The 21,376-nt window shown below is 48.2% G+C and overlaps 8 protein-coding genes across 8 annotated transcripts; 4 read left to right on the top strand and 4 right to left on the bottom strand.

Moving 5' to 3' along the window:
• Positions 1-2,041: 2,041 nt before the first annotated feature.
• Positions 2,042-3,885, bottom strand: N7477_002097 (putative transcription regulator (RTG2); the record flags this gene model as incomplete). The annotated part of the gene is made up of 2 exons (XM_056963760.1): positions 2,042-3,725; positions 3,779-3,885. 2 exons carry the CDS (start codon positions 3,883-3,885, stop codon positions 2,042-2,044), a joined length of 1,791 nt encoding a protein of 596 aa, XP_056823713.1.
• A 709-nt stretch (positions 3,886-4,594) lies between these two features.
• On the top strand, positions 4,595-4,993 carry N7477_002096 (uncharacterized protein; the record flags this gene model as incomplete). Its single annotated transcript, XM_056963759.1, has 2 exons — positions 4,595-4,828; positions 4,901-4,993. The coding sequence occupies 2 exons, from the start codon at positions 4,595-4,597 to the stop codon at positions 4,991-4,993; spliced, it is 327 nt and encodes a 108-aa protein (XP_056823712.1).
• Positions 4,994-5,101: 108 nt separating this feature from the next.
• N7477_002095 (uncharacterized protein) lies at positions 5,102-6,243 on the top strand (the record flags this gene model as incomplete). Its single annotated transcript, XM_056963758.1, is given in 2 exon segments — positions 5,102-5,522; positions 5,540-6,243. The coding sequence occupies 2 exon segments, from the start codon at positions 5,102-5,104 to the stop codon at positions 6,241-6,243; spliced, it is 1,125 nt and encodes a 374-aa protein (XP_056823711.1).
• A 1,075-nt stretch (positions 6,244-7,318) lies between these two features.
• On the top strand, positions 7,319-8,883 carry N7477_002094 (uncharacterized protein; the record flags this gene model as incomplete). The annotated part of the gene is given in 4 exon segments (XM_056963757.1): positions 7,319-7,384; positions 7,402-7,590; positions 7,661-8,662; positions 8,731-8,883. The coding sequence occupies 4 exon segments, from the start codon at positions 7,319-7,321 to the stop codon at positions 8,881-8,883; spliced, it is 1,410 nt and encodes a 469-aa protein (XP_056823710.1).
• A 193-nt stretch (positions 8,884-9,076) lies between these two features.
• Positions 9,077-10,681, bottom strand: N7477_002093 (fungal specific transcription factor domain-containing protein; the record flags this gene model as incomplete). Its single annotated transcript, XM_056963756.1, has 4 exons — positions 9,077-9,444; positions 9,494-9,732; positions 9,798-10,211; positions 10,272-10,681. 4 exons carry the CDS (start codon positions 10,679-10,681, stop codon positions 9,077-9,079), a joined length of 1,431 nt encoding a protein of 476 aa, XP_056823709.1.
• A 56-nt stretch (positions 10,682-10,737) lies between these two features.
• On the bottom strand, positions 10,738-11,829 carry N7477_002092 (Zn(II)2Cys6 transcription factor domain-containing protein; the record flags this gene model as incomplete). The annotated part of the gene is made up of 4 exons (XM_056963755.1): positions 10,738-11,100; positions 11,163-11,247; positions 11,302-11,386; positions 11,439-11,829. The coding sequence occupies 4 exons, from the start codon at positions 11,827-11,829 to the stop codon at positions 10,738-10,740; spliced, it is 924 nt and encodes a 307-aa protein (XP_056823708.1).
• Positions 11,830-13,937: 2,108 nt separating this feature from the next.
• On the top strand, positions 13,938-16,365 carry optB (small oligopeptide transporter, OPT family; the record flags this gene model as incomplete). The annotated part of the gene is made up of 2 exons (XM_056963754.1): positions 13,938-15,627; positions 15,701-16,365. 2 exons carry the CDS (start codon positions 13,938-13,940, stop codon positions 16,363-16,365), a joined length of 2,355 nt encoding a protein of 784 aa, XP_056823707.1.
• Positions 16,366-17,319: 954 nt separating this feature from the next.
• On the bottom strand, positions 17,320-18,998 carry N7477_002090 (CRAL-TRIO domain-containing protein; the record flags this gene model as incomplete). Its single annotated transcript, XM_056963753.1, has 4 exons — positions 17,320-17,864; positions 17,975-18,077; positions 18,148-18,189; positions 18,240-18,998. 4 exons carry the CDS (start codon positions 18,996-18,998, stop codon positions 17,320-17,322), a joined length of 1,449 nt encoding a protein of 482 aa, XP_056823706.1.
• Positions 18,999-21,376: the final 2,378 nt, after the last annotated feature.

Genomic DNA, 21,376 nt, shown 5'->3' with positions numbered 1-21,376 from the left:
GAAAGCTTCTTTAAAGGTATCTTAGTCCTTTCTTAGCTAGGAGTCTTATCTCTTTACCTAAGACTTAGTGACCTTCGCGTAGTACTAAGATAATATACCTATAATATCTTTATCGCTTTTAACGCTATATCTAAAATATATATCCTATAATTTCTCTAGGAACTTAGAGATATCGGTCTTATTAAAGTATAGTGCTCCTAGGGATCCTAAAGCTAATAATATAGAGAAATAAGGCACTTAAATTATATAAGGATAAGGTATAGCCTATACCCTACTAGGCGGTTCGGCTAAGGATAATAGTGGCTAGTACTTATAATCTATATTATCTATATAATTCTTATTACTTAGGGTTAATTCGGATCTTTCTAGTATAGGTTCACGGTAATCTATAAAGGTTAGAATACCCTTAGGGTCCGATAGCTTAGGAGCTATTATACCTTATATGCTATACGCTATTACTTACTTATAGAAAAGAGATAGCTTTTTGGCTAAAAAGAAATACTAACTCTATACGCTTTACTTTTAATTATATCTCTTTAATAATTCTTCTTTTTCTTCCTTTTTTCTTATTAAGGCCGCTTCCTCTTCTTATAATTTATAATATAGAATTATTTATATTAATATTATCTATATAGTAGAGTACTATAGCTATCGGATACCTAGGTACCCCTACTTAGCTACCGTATTTAATTAGATAGGCTATATCTTTAGTAATATCTGAAGTACCGCCGTATATCCCGTATATTAGTCCGATAGTATTCCTCGTAGGAACTAGGTATATTTAGGAGAACACTATATCTCGGCTAGTCACTTATTTGTCCGCACCGACTATATACCGTCATAATCACTAGTAAATATAGCCTCCCGCTTAAGGTCTCAGATAGTCTTATAGCCTTTAGGGTCAAACGCGATCCCCACCCTTTAGGTATATATTTCTTTGTATAGTGATGTGCCTTGATAAAAGAGCCTTCCCGGGGACGCCAATATAAAATGGGAATGGCTCGATAGCTGTCTGGCGATACAGACTAGATAACACACACATATACACTGCCTGTCTGGTGTAGAGGATGCTAGATAAGGCCGTACTGATGCCCTATTGCGGCCGTGCGGGATAATCTTAATACTATATTATAGATAGAAGAAATTGGGTGAATCCTGAATGAATTAGGTAGATGACTTCTCTCCCTCTAAGTGTGTCTGGAGATATACTATGCACTGCAGACATTAAATCATGCCTGAGGCCACACATAGGCTCATTATGTCACCAATTCTCCCACTACATTAGATATTTTTAAATTGATAAAATACTACTAAAGGATAGTAGTTTCCTTGTCAAAATACTAACTGTTATGACGCATAACTATCTTAAGGACTAAGGGAAAATATGATCTGGAAGGAGCTATAAGGCTAACCCGATTTATTATAGAACTAATTTAAATTTATAGTTACTTATTTCTCTCTTTCTCTCTTTTCCCTCTCTCTAGTTTAGTTACTCTATCAATGATACACGAATTCTTTCTCGTCTTCAGTCGGTAACAATACGAATTCTTCTCGTCTTGGTCCGTAACAATTACTAGGGTTTGCCAGTCGAATCAATGCCCCAGCCTTCGAGGGGAGGTTTCTACGTCAGCCTAGTAGCGAGCCTTGAGAACAAACAGAATCTCGCGCCGAGCTACGAGTTGCTGCTGAGATTGGCAAAACGGGAATATTTCTTTCATAGCCATCCAGGTTATGGTTTTTTTGCCGCTGCCACTCCTGAAAGATCAGGCATGAATCTATGTCAAGCGCACAGAATCCACTCGCAAAATGGCGCGGGGACACACCGACTTCTAATAGACATGGAGCGCCGGAGTCCTTCCGAGCACAGGGCGCAGAGGAGAAACGGGATTGAAATTTTGAAATTGCCGCCAATTTCCGTTTCTACGTGGTCCTGCTTGTGACCATGACACCAAGAACGCCAACATTCATGCGATGGCTGCTCTTCTCCGTTCATACACCGGATGCGCTTGAAGTGTTGGCCTCAAGCAGCAGAGGTCTGTGGCTAAAATAGATCCTCTTCCTTTACGTCGACGAGAATATTCATACCCCAGCCATCCCTGCCCCCAATCCAGTTCTTGCGTTTCCCTACCTTCTCAATTTTTTTCACATCGTGCTCCAGCTCCGCTTTCAAGTGTGTTGGGTCAGAAGAAACTCTTTGAATGGTGATTTCCAATTTTAAGCCAGATTTGTTCCCCTTTTTGCCAAGACCACTCGCCCACACCGCGGATGGAACGATGCGCGGCTTAAATGTGTCAATGGACCCAGTTGGGTAAAGCTGGCTCAGGACAAGGCCCCATTTTCCAATGTAACGTGTCCACCAGACTTCCTCTGGGGTGAGTATTTCCTGGAGATGAGACTTGAATTCCACATCACGTGGTGGAAGCTCTCCACCGTAACGCTCTTGAAGCATCAAAGCCAAGAGCGCACGATGTGAGTGGGGAATGCCGTGCGTCGAGGCAAGAATTCCCGTACTCGTACTGTAAAGTGCAGCACTAGAGGAGAGCTCTTTGGCCATGGTGGAATGCACATAAAGAGCATTGGCAAATGCTTGAATAAGATGCACGCTAAGAGAAGTCGGGACGGACCGATCGGCTGAAGGGCGAGGAAGAGCAGCGAGCATCAACGCTGAAATAGAGTCCGCCGAGGAAGAAGCGTATCGGCTGGTGGCAACTTCCAAAGGATCTTGCTGACGGACGACTGGTAACATCTCGCGGAATAACACGCCTTCGCGTACGCCGCCCTGGCAGAAATGAGCCTCCTTAATTCCATGCGGTAATGACTCGGCCAGAACATTCACTAAAAACGCGACTGAGGGCACCTGTGCCCGGCGTCGATCCGATACCCTAAAGATCTGGTGTGCCGTCCGTGCCACTTCCTCGAGGGCCTCGGTATTCTCGAAATCTTCCTTGGGCGCCGAATAACCGTTGATGATGGAGATAGGGTAGCTTTGACCCCGAGTTTGATGGAGATAAAGGAGCAGGTATCCCCAGCCACGAAAGCCACCACCGGACAGGTAAAGGGGGAAGCCGCCCTGTTCCCTTGCCTTCTTGACCATGCTCTCAGGGACTTCGAGCTTTTCAAACGCGGCTCGGAAGTTGCTTGCCATCTCATTGCGGAAGTGTTCCTTGGCTTTTCGAGCTTCTCCCTTGCTTTTATCTCTCTTCAAATCGGCAAGCCTCTGGGTCAAAGCTGCCGCTCCATAGGGAAAGCTAACAGATCCCTGTGGGCTGATGTCCACGTTGCCGGAGTGCGAGATGATCCAGGTCATTTGCATACTTCCTCCTCCAAGATCGAGTGCCAGGCCCTCCACGTCCGAAAAACTGCTTGCAATGCCCCATGCGCCAACGATGCCTTCTTGCTCCTTCGGTAGCATCGCAACAGACAGGCCCGTTGCATCGCGGATTGCATCGGTGAATGCCGTAGAGTTCACGGCCGTACGAGTAGCCTCAGTGGCAATGAGTCGAATGTTCTCGGAAATAACACCGATTTCCACGCATATGATTTGAAATCGAACGATGGCACTGACAACTCGGTCAATCACCGACTGTGGGATCGGGATACGGCTGCCACTGTCGGGATCGATCTGGGCTTCGTAAAGGGAAATGTTGACTCGGTGAAAGTGGACCGTCGGAATGACGCGAGTCACAGGAGCAGAAAGGTCGGAAATCGAGCAGCGAATACCATTGCTACTTCGTGTTAATTCTTATGTTCGGTACGCGGATATAGGACCAGCCAATACCTGCCCAAGTCTACCACAGCTTGGAGATGGGGATTCTGGCTTGCGATTGCAGTTCCATCCATCTTTTTGGAGCCAGGATCACAGGGAATGTTCTTGCCTCCTCCCATCTTGAATTTTGTTTGATCTTGTTGACACAGTGCCCGCTGTCCCACTATTTGGCGAGATCTGTGTGACATCACAATGTACTCACCGCCATAAATTCTGCCAGATGCACACTGATGCCTGAAGGTGCCTGAATATGGTTCGCGACATCCGTCGCGCAGCTGTTTCCTTAGTTCAGAATCGATGATTTACCAGATACTTTCCTCGACTTCCAGCTCCCAGAAGACTACCTCACCAAACAACGTGATTCTGCCACTGAACCCGTGTATGGAGCAGAGATACTTCCCTCAGGGGCCACCTCACCCACTAACTTCTTTTTCTGACTATGGTCAGCTCAAACTGGGAACAATTTCCTCCGCTCCCTGTTGTCCGTGCATTGCTCGGACATCCGACCGAAATGCAACATACCCCATGAACTCTCCACGCCATTCCTGCCCGTTAGAGAAACCAACAAGACGATCGGCGGGGTGTCCTTGAATCCTTCAAACAGGAATAGGCTAATTGGGCGCATGATACAAGCTTAAAATGCCCGGGGCCCGAACAAGCACTTGATCGGGTATTAGGAGCAAGATGCATTTCCATCTTTTGGCCTGATCTCCCTCTACGTGGGGAGGAGCTTGGCGGCTCCGGCGCAGGATTACCACCAACCTAACTCCAAAGGATATCGCATGCAACATGGGTTTGAGACTGTTTTAGTGCAGCCCTTTGGCTATGATGGCTTCCGAGTGCGTGCTTGGCCGTTTCGTCTCCCGACAGGACATGAAATCGGCTTTGTGTATGATCCTCCACTTGAAGGGCCCGAGGATGGCGAGGCACATGGCATGGGCTTCGATACTGCCCCCAAAGGCAATCAATCTTCAGTCGGAAGAGCTCCGCAATGGCAACATGATTGTGCGCACATCCGGATGGGGTGGCAATCCTGGTGGATATCGTCTAGCATCCTACAGGGTAGAAGCCAATGGTACAGAAACGCTGCTCACGAATGAGTATGCGCCGCTTAAATCGACCAATCCACGATAGTACTCGTGGAATGGCCTCGGAAGCGAGTTCAACGCAGAATTCTCCTTCAGCACAACACCGAAAGAACAAATTTATGGAACAGGCACCCAGTAGGACTATCTTGTCAATAAGAAGGTATTGACCATTGACCTCATCAATTTCAATACGCACATTCCAACCTCAGTATTTATGAGCAACAAAGGCTATGGATTTGTGTGGAACATGCCATCAACCGGTCGAATGGAATTCGGCCCGCTACGCGACAGATTCACGGCGAATGCAGCAACAGTCGTTGACTACGTGTTAGTAACTTCATCAAAAGCCGGTGATTACGATACGCTTCAGCAACGTCTTTCAGCTATCACGGGAAGGGGCCCTATTCCGCCAGACTGGTCACTAGGTTACATTCAATCAAAATTACGCTATGAAAATCAGACCGAGGTGGTTTCGCTTGCCGAAGAGTTCCAGAGACGCCAAATTCCTGTATCAATGATTGTCATTGACTTCCAATCATGGGCTCACCAAGGCGACTGGGCCCTCGATCCACACCTTTGGCCTGATGTGGCTGAAATGTCGCATAAGGTCATCAAGCTGACCAAGGCCGAGATGATGGCATCCCTTTGGCCTAGCGTGGCGGACAATAGTGTGAATTATCTGGAGATGATGGCACAAGGTTTCCTCTCTGCCACTCGATCTGGCCCGGCACGACTGACTCTTGGAATGGCTCCTACATCCGAAACTACGATTCGACCAACCCACGCGCCCGCTCTTACTTGTGGGATACACTTAAGAAAGATTATTTTGACAAGGGCATCCAAAACTTTTGGATTGACCAGGCTGATGGCGGATCTCTGGGCGAGGCACACGAAAATAATGGTCAGAGTAGCTACATCGAATCCATCCCATTTGCGCTCCCGGATGTGTTATATGCGGCTGGGACCCAAAGCAGCGTCGGCAAGTTATACCAATGGGCCCATCAGCAAGCCATCGAAGAGGAGCTTCGGAATGCGACATCCACAAAAATGGGAAGTCCTTGTGATTATCTCTCGTTGAGTCGGTCGGGTTATATTGGCTCGCAGAGATTCTGCAGTATGATCTGGTCCAATGACACCACTGCGGTTTGGGAAACACTCAGTGCCCAGGTGGCTAGTGGTTTATCGGCAGCTGCGACCGGATGGGGCTGGTGGACCCTGGACGCTGGAGGATTCCCAAGCAGATCCAACAGTACCCTGGAGCGCGAACATCGATACCCCAGAATATCGCGAACTTTATGTCCGATGGCTACAGTGGACAACTTTCCTCCCTTTCATGCGCACCCATGGCTCGAGGGCGTGCAATACCCAGGATGCCTACACATGTGCTAACGAGCCATGGTCATATGGAGCACTGAACACCCCGATCATTGTCTCTTATATTCATCTTCGCTACCAATTGGCCTCATACATCCGCGAGGTTTTTTTTCTCAATTTCAAGTCCGGTCGTATGATGATGCGCCCGCTCTACATGGACGTCGGAATTTCAGACCCTCAGATCTCAGTGTGGACTCGGATAATAGCAACATTACAACGCAGCAATATTTCGCAAACGCCAAGGGTGGGCGCCCATACTTCTTGATCGCTAGCCAGCAAGGCAATCCTAAAGTTATAGAAAGTCGATATGTTGGGGTGTCGTGACAACATATAGGCATGGGATCCAGGATCAAAGGGGCCTCGAGCCAGCGCCACAACGGCCATTCATGGGACCATTTCAGCTTAGGGGTAAGGTGTCATATCGGGTATATACAATTGCCGGCAATGCTGCTGTCATTATATTTCTTTCTTTGTGGGTTCAATACAGACGAAGACGATATTGTCACTCGCGAAACCAGTCGATGGGGAAAGATAGTCAAAAGTATCGAGCCGGTTGGTCTAACCTACTCTCGTGAGTCATGGGGAGAGGGGCTTTATAGAGACCACTTGGGATTATTCAAGACCGCTTCGGAGGACATCCCGAATAGAGACCGGGTGATGACCCGAATACCCGAAATCTTTGCCTGGACCCCAGTTTAACCCCATGGCTGAGAGATCTCCCTCGGTAGGGCAACCGAAATGCGGAATTGGTTCTTGATCAACTTATTGGGATGTAATTAGAACAATGCTCTCAGAAAGCTCGAAAAAGCGGTATCCTTCCGTCCCCACAGTCCCACCACCGACCAGTACCCATACCCGTCCCCATGGGAGTACTTGAATGTCCGCCACATTCAAGTTCTGAACTTATTTAAGGACTTGCGGACGCGCATCAAACTCCGTGGCATCTGGTGACCTTTAACCCTCAGATTCAAACCCAACTCTTCACGAATCTACTTCGCAAACCCCACACATACGTCGACATTGCAACCTGGCAATATCAATCAACGCCACTAGGTGGTATTACTCAAAGATACCCCCTCCAATCTAGAACATGAAGGCCTCAAGCGCGGAAATCTCCCACTTGGACAACCTGGACTCCAGCCTTCCGATTGAACTTGTCCCTAAAGATGGAAGCACCCAGACAATGCCATCTCAAGATCCTCGAACTTGGTCACCGGGAAGAAGAATGCCCAGATTCTGATGGTCGCGTTTCATTCTATGATGTGCACTTTCATGGCCGCAGGAATAATCCCCGCTTACGGCACACTGGCCAAAGCTTACAACATCACAGTTCCAGAAGCTAGTTACTTGACATCTTTCCAGGTATGTACCGCAAAAAAGCTCGACACGTGCAAACTCAATGCTGAACAGACTGCTCACAATTTTGTGCAAGATTCTGCTCCTTGGTCTATCCCCTTTGATCTGGAATCCCATCACTGCAGTTTACGGACGATATAATGTCAGCTTATTCTCTGTTCTGGGTAGTATGGTGTGCAATATCGGCGGTGCACTTTGTACGTCATATGGCGCGCAAATGACTACACGTGTTCTCACGGCTTTCTTGATATCGCCCCCAATTGGAATGGGCAGTGGAGTGATTACGGATTTATGCGACTCTGAACAAATTGCCCAGAAGTTGGGGTGGTGGACCCTCATGACCACGATTGGAACGCCGATAGGCCCTTTTATCATGGGCTTTGTGACACAGCATATTGGTGTTCAGTGGATTTTCTGGATCTTCGCCATCATCAATTTCTGTCAGTTCCTATTTTATCTAGTGTTCGGGGATGAAACTATCTACAATGCTGCCAACGAGCGGCAGAACAACGGGTTTTTTGCAAAGATGATTCCCCGCCAGATCAGCTCACGCTCGCTACATCTCTACGATTTTGTGGCTCCACTCTCCTTGGCCCAATATCCTCGCGTCTTGATAGCAGCGTGTGCCCATGCTATTACGTTCTGCTATGGGAACATTGCTCTGATTGTGGAGATGCCTATTGCCTTCGGAGAGAAATTCGATTTCAATGCTCAGCAGATTGGATTGCAATTCATTGCCATCATGATTGGTTGTGTCTTGGGCGAACAAGCGAGCGGCCCAATGTCAGATTGGTTTATGCAACGTTTACGCAAGACCAGGAAGCATTCTTGCCCAGCCGATCGCTTGTGGCTCTCTTATATTGCATTTTCTACTGTGATCTCCGGCTTATTGACTTGGGGATTCCAGCTGCAGCATGCTACATCTTGGAATGTCACCCCTTGCGTCGGGGCTGCTATTGCTAGTTTTGGCAACCAGATGCAGACCACAATTTTTACCACATTTGCTGTTGAAAGCAAACAGGAAAGATCTGCCCAGGTTGGCGTTTTCGTGAATATCTGTCGACAATTGTTTGGATTTGTGAGATTCTTCTGCTTAGGCGTTCCACACTTTCTTCATTGCATAGTTCTAACTTCTTTGGCATATAGCTTGGACCATTTTATTTCCCACAAATGTTTGCTGCATTGGGGCTGGGTGGGGCTGCCGGGGTAATGGTCGCCATTATCGGTGGATGCGCTTTGGTTCCGATCATTGCCATTCAAATTACCGCCACTAAACTGGACAAAGTCGGCACGGAGTGAGAATTCTCAATAATGGGATTGTCTAAGTGGATTCCACATCAGGCTCAGGATTGAGCAGTCTACATCTATCTCTGACGACCGGCAAGCGCCGTTCTATGACATAATTCAAATTGGAGTCATAATTGATTATGGAATACAGCGGCCTAACATTTGGTCGTTTGAATATAACTTGGTAATACACCGTTCGGCCGTCCTATATAAGATTGCTTGGGACACTATTGAGCCAAGACATATCTTGAAAATCAAGTAGCTCAAATCCCTCCATCATTGTCGCGTTCACACCTTCTCCAAAAGAAACATCGTGGAGAGTACCCGGAACATGAACTGTGAACTCCGGGGCGGAGGCATGACCCATAAGCGGTTGGCTTTCGGAAACCACCTGCTCGTATAGTATTTCAAGGGCTGCCACACAACGCCGAGCTGATGTGCTATATTTCTGGTATTTGCGGAGAATTTCCAGAGCACATTCCCAAGAGTGTGTAATAGAAGCCTCCGTGACCTCGGAGAGAATAGGCGAGCATAAGCGACCGGCTATCAGAACGGTCGCAGCAGTGTATATGTCTGCATCATTAGAGACCTTGTATGTGATTCTTTAGCAGGGGTCACTCACAAAGAATGTTGTACCACCATGCTGGCAGCGGGCCTCCTGTGCCATCGATCGGCACATTATCGTGAATAATTTTAATCATTTGTTGTGCAACTCGCACGCAAATCACAGAGCATTGTAATGCTACACGATGCGGAAATGAATCGTGTCGAGCATTGATCGAACGAGCCCCCGTGTTGTCACGGATGGCGCAATATTTTGAAAGCGTGGGACGGAAGAGTAAGATTCGTGTATGAAGGAATCTGTCAATGACCCTTATCAACTGCCATCGCGATGCTGGAGGCGCCTGCATAAGTTCACTTCTTACCTTGCTTGTAAAACGACAGACTGTCGAAAGAATATCGGACTGTCAGATCGACTTGAAGATCCTGGACAGAGATGTGCCGGTAGATTTCGAGCCCATCGATCCAGGGAGCGGTCAAGGTCGAAGACGGTGCGCTCACCCTCGCTGACAGCAGTGTTGAAGTAAAAATCATGAACATCGGTTGGGCTATCTTCTGCGGCTGGTTTGTACAGGCTGAGAAGAACATCGTTCATGATCTCGTACAGCTCAAGAGTTTTGATGTAGAAGGCCATCATAGATGCCTTCTCCACGGGTTGAGCGGGTTCCGCAGTGCTGCTGGAGATGATGTACTCATCGTCCACTTTCACGGGCAGAGGAACCGCTCCACTCGAAATTTTGGATATCATTGCCGGTCGGCCGAATGTCATTGATATGACGCTGAAAGATGTGAGCAGTGTTAGAACAAGGGAGACTGTAAAGAATTGGTTATCATATTACCGATCCATTAAAACACATCCATGCCATAGCTTTCGTGCTAGTTGCTTCTCCTGAAAGCTGTGTAGTTGAGCAATGGTCTGAGGAAGATGCAGACCGAGACTTTGCGCATTACGAATGGCCAGCCCGGTCACAATCCAACATTGATGCGCTGAGTTCGTACTCTGTAGATATTGTGCCATGAGGAGCAGGCATTGGATCAACCCCGCAGAGCCTGTGTTCCACAAATTGAATTTGAAAAGATCCTTGGCGCGGGAAAAATATGTATCTGCCCAGGATTCTCTTTCTTCCGCTGGAATGAAGTCGGCCAATTGACAAGCAAGAGCGAAGACGACATTGAAAGTACACATGGCCATGTGTTCGTCCCGTTGCAAAGTAACTCCGTGCCATATCTTGCTGTACTCATCTTTCATATGTGTACTATCCACAAAGGGATACAGAGGGAAGACATAATCCCAATAAACGTTCATCAAATCGTCGGCAATCCTTCGCGGGGAAGGACATAGTTTGAAACCCCTGAAAGAGATTTCTCATTTGGCACGTCCAAGAAACTCGAGCGAGAAGTGGTCTCCGGAGCTGATGAATTCATATCTGGAGATGACATCCTCTGATCGACGGCAGTTTTGATCTGCTTTATGAAGCCAGCAGCGCTGGAGCTTCCAAAAAAGCCTTGATTCAGCCGTCCTTCTTCCACAGCGCCCATCATTGCATTGACGCCATCCCCGCCCAAATCCACCGTATTCACTTGGTTCTGGCATTGTGCTTTCTGTACGACAACAGTGGCCGGTTTTGGATAACTTGTGGCTGAGGAGAAGGATGGCAGAGCCGTATGCTACAGTTCTGTCAGCCAAAGATTATTTCCAACTACCCCCAGTAGGGGTTGGGATATCTTACCGGCGGAAATTCTGACAATGAAGCTCTTTTGCTCACAAGAGAGCTCTCAAGCTGTTTAATTCGGTCCTCGAGAGTCAAAATGTAGCTGGGAACGGAAATCAATGGTAAGGCAGGCTGCTGTTTGATATCCTTTACTCACGTCTGCGTTGCTCGCTTCTTCTCCAACTCGCCAGTATAAGCGCATCGGTTGTCATGATCCGGCTTTCTGCCGCAAGGTCCACAAACTGTTACGAATCAGCACGGGTTACCTTCCGAGTGTCCGGTCTCTGCACACACTGGGTTGTGCCCCATCGCAGCGTACTTTCCTCGCACGACAGTCATCACATGCGACAGAAACTTTTTGGCGCTTGGCTTTATCCTTTCCGCTGCGAGCCTGAGCTTTCATGTTGATAGGCGATTTCGGATTCTGCAAGAACGGCTCGTTCAACATGGAGTCAGAGAGGGCTCGGCTGAAGTTCCGAGAGCCGGATGTGGATGAGTTTGCACTGTTTATCAGTTTGCGGATGGATCCCGCAACCGTCATTAAAACAAAGTAAATGCGCGCTTGTGAATCGTGACCGGGTCTAAAATGCTTGTAAACGGATCTGGCAGGCTCTGCAGGCTCTGCAGGCTCGCTTGCAAAGTTCCATCTTGCTTTGACCAGGGACTTCCACACTTGGGCATTCATTATGCTTGGCTAGGTGGTTCGCTACCTCGAAATCACGAATACGACCTGGAATATCTTTTGACCATCTTCTGAAGCTAACCAAGATTTTCGGAGCAGCGATACATCATGTACGCATTCAAGCCAGAAGCGTCCGTTGAAGCCGGCCCATCTACTCCCAGAGTCATTACGCTGGTTCATACTGCAGTGCACTCTGTCCAGGAAAAGAATCCGATTGTATCATGGAGAAGGTCCTTCATCAGTGAATGTTCGGGATAATTGCTTGATAGACATTAACGCGCGTGTGGCTTTGAAAGCCTCATATCTGCCTCCATTTTCGGCCAAGCCTTCTCAACAGCGTCCAAGAGGCACTACTACTACAGTATTTCCACTACCACCCTTCACAGCGTTTCATAAGTGCTGCAACTGCTTATTGATAACAAGATGTGTTCTCATTCGCGAATCACACATATTCCAACAGATTGGCAGTACAGTAAAGACTGTGATATCACTGATTGGCTGATCAGGCCACGTATCGGGATACTGTAGCTATGATAGGTCAGGTGACATTCTCTGATAAAATTGACCATCTTCCTCCGAGGACGCCCTTTGTCATAGCCCCTGCTGTTTGCCATTCATTACCCTCTGGAAATGTAGTCTCCAGTGCTACCTCGCTAATGCAAGACTTTCCATGTTCCTGGTCTCATCTCTATCTTCGGATGGTGATGTTAATTCTAAGTTCCCTCGCCAATCAAGCGAAGGAAACCTCGAGTTATCAGTCGGAGCGCTTTGGCATGCGATAGCCCAAGTCCCTGAATGGAGTGTGATAAGAATTTAGTTTTTGGTCTTCGAGCGGACTGTCATTTGGTTCTAACCCCACCTCACCCACTCGAAGAAAGCCCTCCCAAAATGTTCGGACCTGAGTGGCGGCTGGGCTGCTCAGCTGATATCAGCCGTTGCGGGGTCAATGTCACATCGAACGCCACTGTGTTCGTGTGACCGTTGGTCAGGCAGGCTAAAAATTGGCCAAGTGCATGAAGTGCGTGCCTTGGCCGGGGTTTGGGACTCAGGAAGTGCGCTCGGGAGGGGGTCAATTTGGGAAGGTGCAAGCCCCAGTATTAGGTTCTCACATCTAGGCCCGATCTAGCTTAGTCAATAATAGTACAGCCGAGAGAACGCCGCGTGAAAGCGCCCATTAATACGCTACTTTGAACGACAGGGCCAATCAACCGAATATGGCTGACGTGTCGCGCTTGGCAACTGTAGCCACCTAACAAGAGAGCTTGGTGTTTCTTATCTGGGCCATTACGGCCTTGGCCAAACGAATTTGATAAAGGCCGCCAAGTGCCTCGCACGGACAGAAGACTCTTCAATTTGTCTCGAGACCCGCGTCAAATCGCATTATCAATCTTGTAGTCGGAGATTGGTCAAGAATTGAACTTGGCGGTTTAATTGGCTGGCAAACGTCAAATCCAAGTTCGAACTAGTTATACCGTGTCTTGGAGTTGTTCGGAAGAGAGACTAATGCACGCTAGACACGACGTAAACCGAGCTAGCGCACAGCAGTGATAAGGTTACGCGAAGCGATTGAACCAGCTCAGGTTCTTCTTGAGCGTGACTTACAAGCACCCGGCGGATTAACCTCAAAAAGTCGCACAGTAATTGATCGTGAGCTTTGATGAGATCGACCGGAATAATTCTGGTATAGTTGCAAAGGTATCCAGTCAGCGCGGACAATGAAGATTTTCAAATGTTATTGAATTGACCCAAGATGAAGCCTTCAAGTCTAGATCAATTAGTATTCACGGAGTTTGCCGTTCGTTCCCCCTGGTCGCGCCTGGAGGGCCTTGCGGCGAATGTCTCCCCACGGGGGGGGGGAGAAGGCAAAAGTGGACCCCGATAAGCTGGTATTCTATGTATTGAGTGGTAGTTAGCGGTGGCTGCAGGAGGAATCCGTGCTTTCGCCGCCGGGCCTCCAGACGGAGCTCCGGTTTTGGATAAGACCAATGCAACTCGAACCGATAATACCACCCGCACCCATGCCATCTTTTGGTTCTTATATTCATCGATGGCGCAACTTTGTAATTCCATGATCTGGTTTTGATTCATCGTGTCCAGTCTGCATTTTGAATATGTCGGGCAAATCCACTGGGATCTCGGTGGCTGAGATGCCGCCTGCAACCATCAAGGATCTGCAGGAGCTGAAAGTGGAACATGAGTTTGACCTTAATCTCCCTAGTGAGATCGAGAAGGACTTGGACGAAGCTCTCGCGACTGGAGATGCTGAAATAAAAGGTCATGTTGTCGGGGATCTGATGGAAGACTCTCCCTATCCCGAGGTTCGTGCTGCAGTCCTAAACTATGACGAAGGAGGCACTGGCAACACTATCCGCGCCTGGACCTTGGGTCTGATTTTTGCAACTATCGGTTCTGGTCTCAATGCTCTCTTTTCTCTCCACAGTCCCACGATCTCTATCACTTCCTATATTGCTGAGGTCGTTGCATTTCCTTTCGGCATTGCCTGGGCTCGCTTCCTTCCCAACTTCACCTTCACCCTGTTCGGCAACAAGCTTGAGTTGAACCCCGGGCCGTTCACAAAGAAGGAACATGCCCTCATCACTATCATGGCCAACGCAACCTTCGCGGGTGGGTTTGCGTATACGCTCGATATCATCACCGCGCAGCGCGGTTTTTACGGACAACGCTACGGATGGCCCTTCGAGATATTCACAACGATCTCGACTCAGACCTTGGGATTCGGGTTAGGTGGAGTGCTGCATCGTTTCCTGGTAGAGCCTGCTGCCATGATCTGGCCTTCTAACCTAGTCAACACCACCCTGTTCACAGCGATGCACGAACGTGGGCTAAACCCACCAGACCCTGCCAAGACCGCTGGCTGGACCGTCAACCGATATCGCTTATTCATGTATATCATGATCGGCGCTTTCTGCTGGTATTGGTTCCCGGGTCTGATCGCCCCCTTCCTTAGTGTTTTTGCCTTTGTCACTTGGATCAAGCCAAACAACGTTATAATCAATCAACTATTCGGCGGTGCTACTGGTATCTCGCTGATCCCTATCTCTTTCGACTGGTCGATCATTTCGGGCTACGTCACCAGTCCCATGATCTCCCCCTGGTTCGCTATTGCCAACACTCTCATTGGTATGGTTGCCTGGTTCTGGATCCTGACCCCGGCACTACACTATACCAACGTCTACTACGGAAAATTCTTACCGATGTCCGACTCAAATAGCTATGATAACACTGGTGGGGTTTACAACGTTACTCGTATCTTGACATCCGAATACACCTTCGACCTGGCAAAGTATGAGAGCTATTCCCCGCTTTTCTTGTCCACCACTTTCGCACTATGCTACGGTCTCTCTTTTGCTGGTCTAGCCGCTGTCATTGTCCACGTAAGCTTATTTCACGGGAAGGAGATATGGCACCGCATGCGGGCGGCTGGACAAAAGCACGAGGATATTCACTCTCGCCTAATGGCTAAGTATGACTCGGTACCTGTGTGGTGGTATGTGATCGTTCTTGTTATCATGGCAGCTATAGGATTGGCAGTTGTCCTTTCCTATCCCACTCATATGTCTTGGTGGGCATTCTTCGTCTCTCTCATCATTGCCTTGGTTTGGACCCTGCCTATCGGCATGATCCAGGCCACCACCAACATCCAGCTCGGCCTGAACGTCATTACTGAGTTTATTGTCGGCTACATCCAGCCTGGCAAGCCGATGGCAATGATGCTTTTCAAAACATACGGTTACATCTCTATGTCTCAGGCGTTATACTTTTGCCAAGATATGAAGCTTGGTAAGAAGCATACCAGTCTCACAAGCTTGGGCTTATTTAGAAAGCTGCTTTCATGATTCTGACAAGCTTATAGGTCACTACATGAAGCTTCCCCCACGTGTGACCTTCTGGGCACAGATGGCTTCGTGCATCTGGTCTTCAGCTGTCCAAGTGGCAGTGGTGAACTGGGCGTTTGGTAGCATCACCGACATTTGCTCTCCGACCCAGTCAAACAAATACACCTGCCCGAACGGACGCGTATTTTTCAACGCCTCAGTTATCTGGGGTGTCATCGGCCCTAAGCGCATGTTCTCGGTCGGCCAGATGTACGCAACCCTTCAGTGGTTCTGGCTTGCTGGTATCGCCCTGCCTGTTCTAATCTGGCTCGCCGCTCGCAAATGGCCGCAAAGCCGGGCTAAGTTCTTGAACGCTCCCGTCATTTTCAGCGGCACTGGCATGATTCCCCCTGCTACCCCACTCACCTACCTTGTCTGGGGCACGGTCGGTTTCGTATTCAACAAGTATATCCGCAACCGCTGGCGCGGCTGGTGGATGGAGTACAATTATGTTGTATCCGCTGGGCTAGATGTTGGCACTGCTTTGTGTCTGATTGTTATGCTCTTCGCTATCAGTCTGAGCAAGTCCTCTTTCCCGAGCTGGTGGGGTAATGATCAGGCCCTTGCGACCATGGATTACACCGATACTGCCATTCAGGTTGTCTTGCCTGAGGGTCAGACCTTTGGCCCGAAGATGTGGTGATAAGAATGTTGTTCTCACTATTCGATTTTACCGAGTTTCCTACACATAATAGCTCAAAATTGACATGGTTATTTGAATCCTTTTGACAAAGACACGATAAACACGCTTCCTCGCGTCTGGGAATTTGCGTGGAAACATTCCTTCTTCAGCCCAAAATTGAGATCTTCTACTGGGTCGAGATGTATTCTACTCGTGTCTAGTGCGCGGGTACGATTCCAAATTTCGAGCGTCTCCATAGCTATGAGAGGGTTGCGGTTTGTCCTACCTAATCACCATGAATCCTCTTATCCTCGATGATTGAAACGACGTTATATCACTGCGACGTCAGCAGAAAGCACGTTTCGCCTAATTTCTTACTGAGTTTCCTATGCAACCGAGCTCACATAGGCTTCGTAGTTCAATATCATCAGATTTTTACTAATGATATGTTGATCAAATCACTCCGGTGCCCCAAGTTGGTCTCCGAATACTTGTTTCATGAGATAGGGCGCACCATACATCATCCCCAGCATCGATTCACTTTCTTGGGGATGGCGCAGTTTTCGATATTCACAAAAGATCGGTTGCATAAATTTTGCTTAAGGCATGCTTGATCTACGACCCGTGATAAGCGCTATGGTCCTGACCAAGGGGCTGTATCTCGAATCAGGGTCTCCAATAATTTTTGATATCTAGGCTTCGTTTATCAAGGTCTGCAGAACTTCGTAGAGCCACAACCTACAATATAGTACTATTTACAGGATTCCTCAATTATTACCGTCAGGTAGTCGTAGTACTGTGATCAAAATCGAAATTATCCTTATTCGAGCCGGACCAATTGGTTCAGACCTTTGTCCCGAATATTGTGCAAAGCTCCTTGAGAAGCAATCCTTTTTTTAGAGGTGAATATCGAGGTCTTGCAATAAAAAATGAAAACCAGCTTTAGAACATGAAGAAGCGCGGTTCAGTGCCAACTTAGGAAGCAACCACCTGCGGTCCATTGCCGCTAACGCTTTCCAGGTGCTGCGTGTCTGACGTTTTTCCCGTCTCCCGAAGTTTCTCTTCCACAACCGTCTTATGGGGGTAAAAATCAATTTTACCGTCCTTCTGAATGACTCCCATTCGATCGAGGCAGAGACGTGCGCGCGCGTATGGGTCTAACCTCCAGTGGTTGACCCGCAGTCTTTCAGCGAGGTAAGCCCTCTGACTCTCAGCTGACTGAACTTTGCTTTTGTCTTTCGACTTTGCAGCGACATTCCATTCTGAAGTTGCTGCAAGAAAGTCCTCGCCAATCTGCTGTCGCTCGCGTACGAGTGCGTCCCGAGTAGTGGTGTCTTCCATGATGGCATTTTCATTCTCTTCCGGCTCAATGTACTCGTATTTCCACTTCTCCGCACCGCCCACCTCTTCCAAAAGCTGATCACGAGCGATGAATTTTTCAAGGTCAGCCGCGGAGTTTGTAAATTGAACCTTTGCTGCAATGTCGGGATCCATCCATCCTCGGATTAGTCTCCAAACGCCTGCCAGGGAAGAAATATCAGTTTCAACGATCAAGATCAAGCTAGAGATTGCCGATATTTATCTTTTGAAAACCAAGAAAATATAGTAGAAAGAAAAACAGTGCACGAACCGGAGAAAACCCAAGGGGCATTGTGAATCAACATGATACCCAGTGACTCTGGGTAGTTTGCTTCAAAACACTTCAAGATAAATTTCACGGGAGGATATTCCTGCTAGTAATTAACAAAATAGCTCATTAATTTAAACAGAGCCGCTTGAAGACATGATTTCTTCGTCACATACCATGTTGGAAAGAGAGAACCCGGTCATGTCGAATAGAACAGCCTAAAGACAACATAAGCACACGAACATCCAATAAGAGAAACGACACGCACGGCAGTCTCGACAGGCGGAGATAAGGTGAGCCTCACGGACTCAATGACGTGAACGATGTATCTCTCCAAGGCTTCCTCGCTTTGGGCCCCGGGCTTATGAAGACGGACTCGGATGACGACGATAGGCCGGCCCATCTTGTCTGTACCATGCACGTAGCTCTTGCCCATGCGCATCTGAGCTAGGAAGTCTTTCCCGACCTTCTTCTCAGCCGTGTTCGAGCTTCGCTCCTGCTTCAACGCATGCAGCTCTCCCTTCGCCATAATCTCGTCGTCCACGTGCATCTCCTTGACCCTCCAGACAATGGCATCCATCATCATAGCAAACGCTCTAGGAACATCCCATTTACGGGCCCGAAGAAAGCGTAGGAGCATAGCATCTGGATGATCATGCTTGAGGGTGTCTAGGACGCCGTTGCGTAATTCATAGGGGGTGATCTCTGACAAGGCTTTTTCGACCTGTTTCGTCTCCTGAGCCTTGATTCCCAATTCTCTTATATATGACATGAGCCTCTGTTGATACGCAGAAGTTGCTTTCGGGGCGGTCTTGTCGGAAATGTTACTTTGGGTGCGACCGAGTAGAGATGAGCGCCGCTGAGGCTGGGTGGGACTAGCGTGCTCCTCTACATTTCCATTTGAAAACTCATCGCCGGAAGGCACTTCGGCCGCTTTCAGAAGGATGCTCCACAGCTTCCGCAGTTTGCTTTCCTGTTCCTGGCTGATGTTTCCAAGGAATCCCAGCTTGGGTCCATCTGTGGCCATTTTGTGCTGGAAATTCTTAATTGGTCAGGTATGAAGGATAGACTAAGAAAAACAGAATTGAGATTGGTGTTGCGTGGCAAACGAGACCTTTAGGACAGCCGGAATCCTTGAAGGGTCTATCGACCGCATCATATATGTAAATGCACCCACCCCCAATTGATCGTCGAGAATCCACATGAAACCCCCCCCATCGCCACCCCCAGACTTTGCCTCGGTCCCCAGATGGTTGGAAAGCCAGGTCCATGCACTCGCCCTAGTGAATTCGCAATAGCGATCATGGACAATGATCGACGGGCTGGCCGACCAGTTCCCCAGATTCCACCAGCATCGACGTCTCACAAGCGCCTCGGGTCCTCGGTCGCAGGCTTCCCAAAGCGATTAGAGACACATGTGGTGGATGTTCCGAACTTGGGCAGAATGGACCTCTTCACTTGCAGGGGCCCATCCACACAGAGGCTCAAGAGATGCATCGACACCCGCCATCTTAAGGTGATCAGACTCCGATTTGCAGTGCAGGGGCCCCCCGCGCGTGCTAGTTACAGTAAACCCCTCCCAGCGCTCTGCGACCACATAGCACAATCGGACATGAGATTTAGGTGAGCACGAAATCCTTTGGTTTCCAATTCTTTCGTAGGTATCATTTTGGTGCCTTGATAAGGATATACACGGAACCCCCCCAATCCGAAACTGCTGGGACCATAGGTAATTTGGTTGTTCGGTCAGGGGAAGGGCACCATTCATCACTTGTGGGCAGTACTGCAGGACTACCGTCGATCTACCCTACCGGTGACGGAGTTTGGTCGTCGTCATCCGAGTCCGTCTTCATAAGCTCCAAGTTTCCGTCAGGAAGAATGGGGCAGAGCTCCGCCGGCTCTATGGCGTCATGAACTTGCCGGGGTCTTTTTTCCCCTTTGGTATTACGCCGGTCGCATGCCTCCAGTGGGTCCGTATCAAGATCCCAATTTCCCACAACTCTTCATGCTAAGAATCACCGAGCCGAGAATAGCGCCTCTCAATGACTAGACTATGATCTTGGCCATTATAGAAGCATCAAGCGGGGAATACACCGTTGGATTGAATTACGCATGCTCCTCGGTAGTCATAGGTTGAGAAAAACGTAGGAAACATCGAGACCGGCCCCCGGACCACTTTCCGTGAGATACCTCGGGCCCAATCGACCTTGCTGACTGCATTCTTTCCATCCTTGTACATCGCTAAGAATTCCAATTCTACCGCAAGAAGCTTTCCTGTCATGAGATATATGAAGCCCAGTAAGGAAATTGAACAATAGCCGCAAACCTGCATTCACTGATGTTGTCGACTATAGACGACTTTGCTTTCCAGAGTTTCAGCGATGTGGCAGCCCAGGGCTTTAAAGCTTCCATTTCTTTTATTTGAGTATTGAAATGAAGTCCATATAAAAAGGAATCAAATCTTGGCCCGAAAGTTGCCTGGATAAGATTACCCGCAATTGTTACCGACCAAGACGAAGAAGAATTCGTGTATCATTAACAGAAGCAACTAAACGGGAGAAGAAGAAGAGAGAAAGAGGGAAACGAGCATCTACGAAACAAACCCACTTCTATCCCGAATCGGGTTAGACCCACGGCTCCTTCCAGATCACGTTCCCCCTCAGGCCTCTCTCAGGCCACAAGACATTCATGCGTCACAGCAATCCCTCTTCGATTTGATCTTATGCAAATGATGGTTGAACACGATAATTGAAAAAGCTGACACCAGACTTGGGTGACCGCTTTCTAGTTTAGCTTCTAAGTCTAGTGGTGTCCATTCAATACCTTTGCACACACCTTACTTCTAGTCTTACCTTTTTCCACGCCATTTGCCTACTTCTTTCTAGTAGAGGTTAGTTTATCTCCCTCACAAAAGAAAATAGACATCTCTTAGATACCTTTTCATCGTGTGCGGACCACTTAAATGGTAAATTATTTACACTCAGCGTGTTTTAGGAAAGTAAAGGTTTGGCCCAAATTCTACACGGTATGTGGATAGGTAACCAAGAAATTGCTGCTGCATAAGCGGGATGTCTTGCAGATGTAACCAGAAGATCATTCGTGGCATCAGTTTGAACGGTAAAATTGAACAAGGCATAGTGCTTTCTCGCACCTGATCCGAGATCTGATCAGACATAGTTTGATTACGACAAGTTCCCACATCGAGGTAGATACCACCATAGCGATACAGAATAGAAACACGGATCGAGTCGGCCCTCTGGATAGGGAAAGCGAGGTGACCACAAGTATCCACGAACCCTAGGTGATGATTGACGAGGAAGTTACGAGTCGATGCATCAGACAGAGCTAGAAATCGGTCAGTGACGTAGCAAACACAAGGAATTAGATTGATTTCTCATTATCATT

The sequence above is a fragment of the Penicillium maclennaniae genome (assembly GCF_028827695.1).
Source record: "Penicillium maclennaniae strain IBT 15551 chromosome Unknown utg000003l:1.0-5670915.0:1.0-5674809.0, whole genome shotgun sequence".
NCBI classification, from domain to species: Eukaryota; Fungi; Ascomycota; class Eurotiomycetes; order Eurotiales; family Aspergillaceae; genus Penicillium; species Penicillium maclennaniae.
This window is presented reverse-complemented; position numbering and strand designations above follow the sequence as displayed.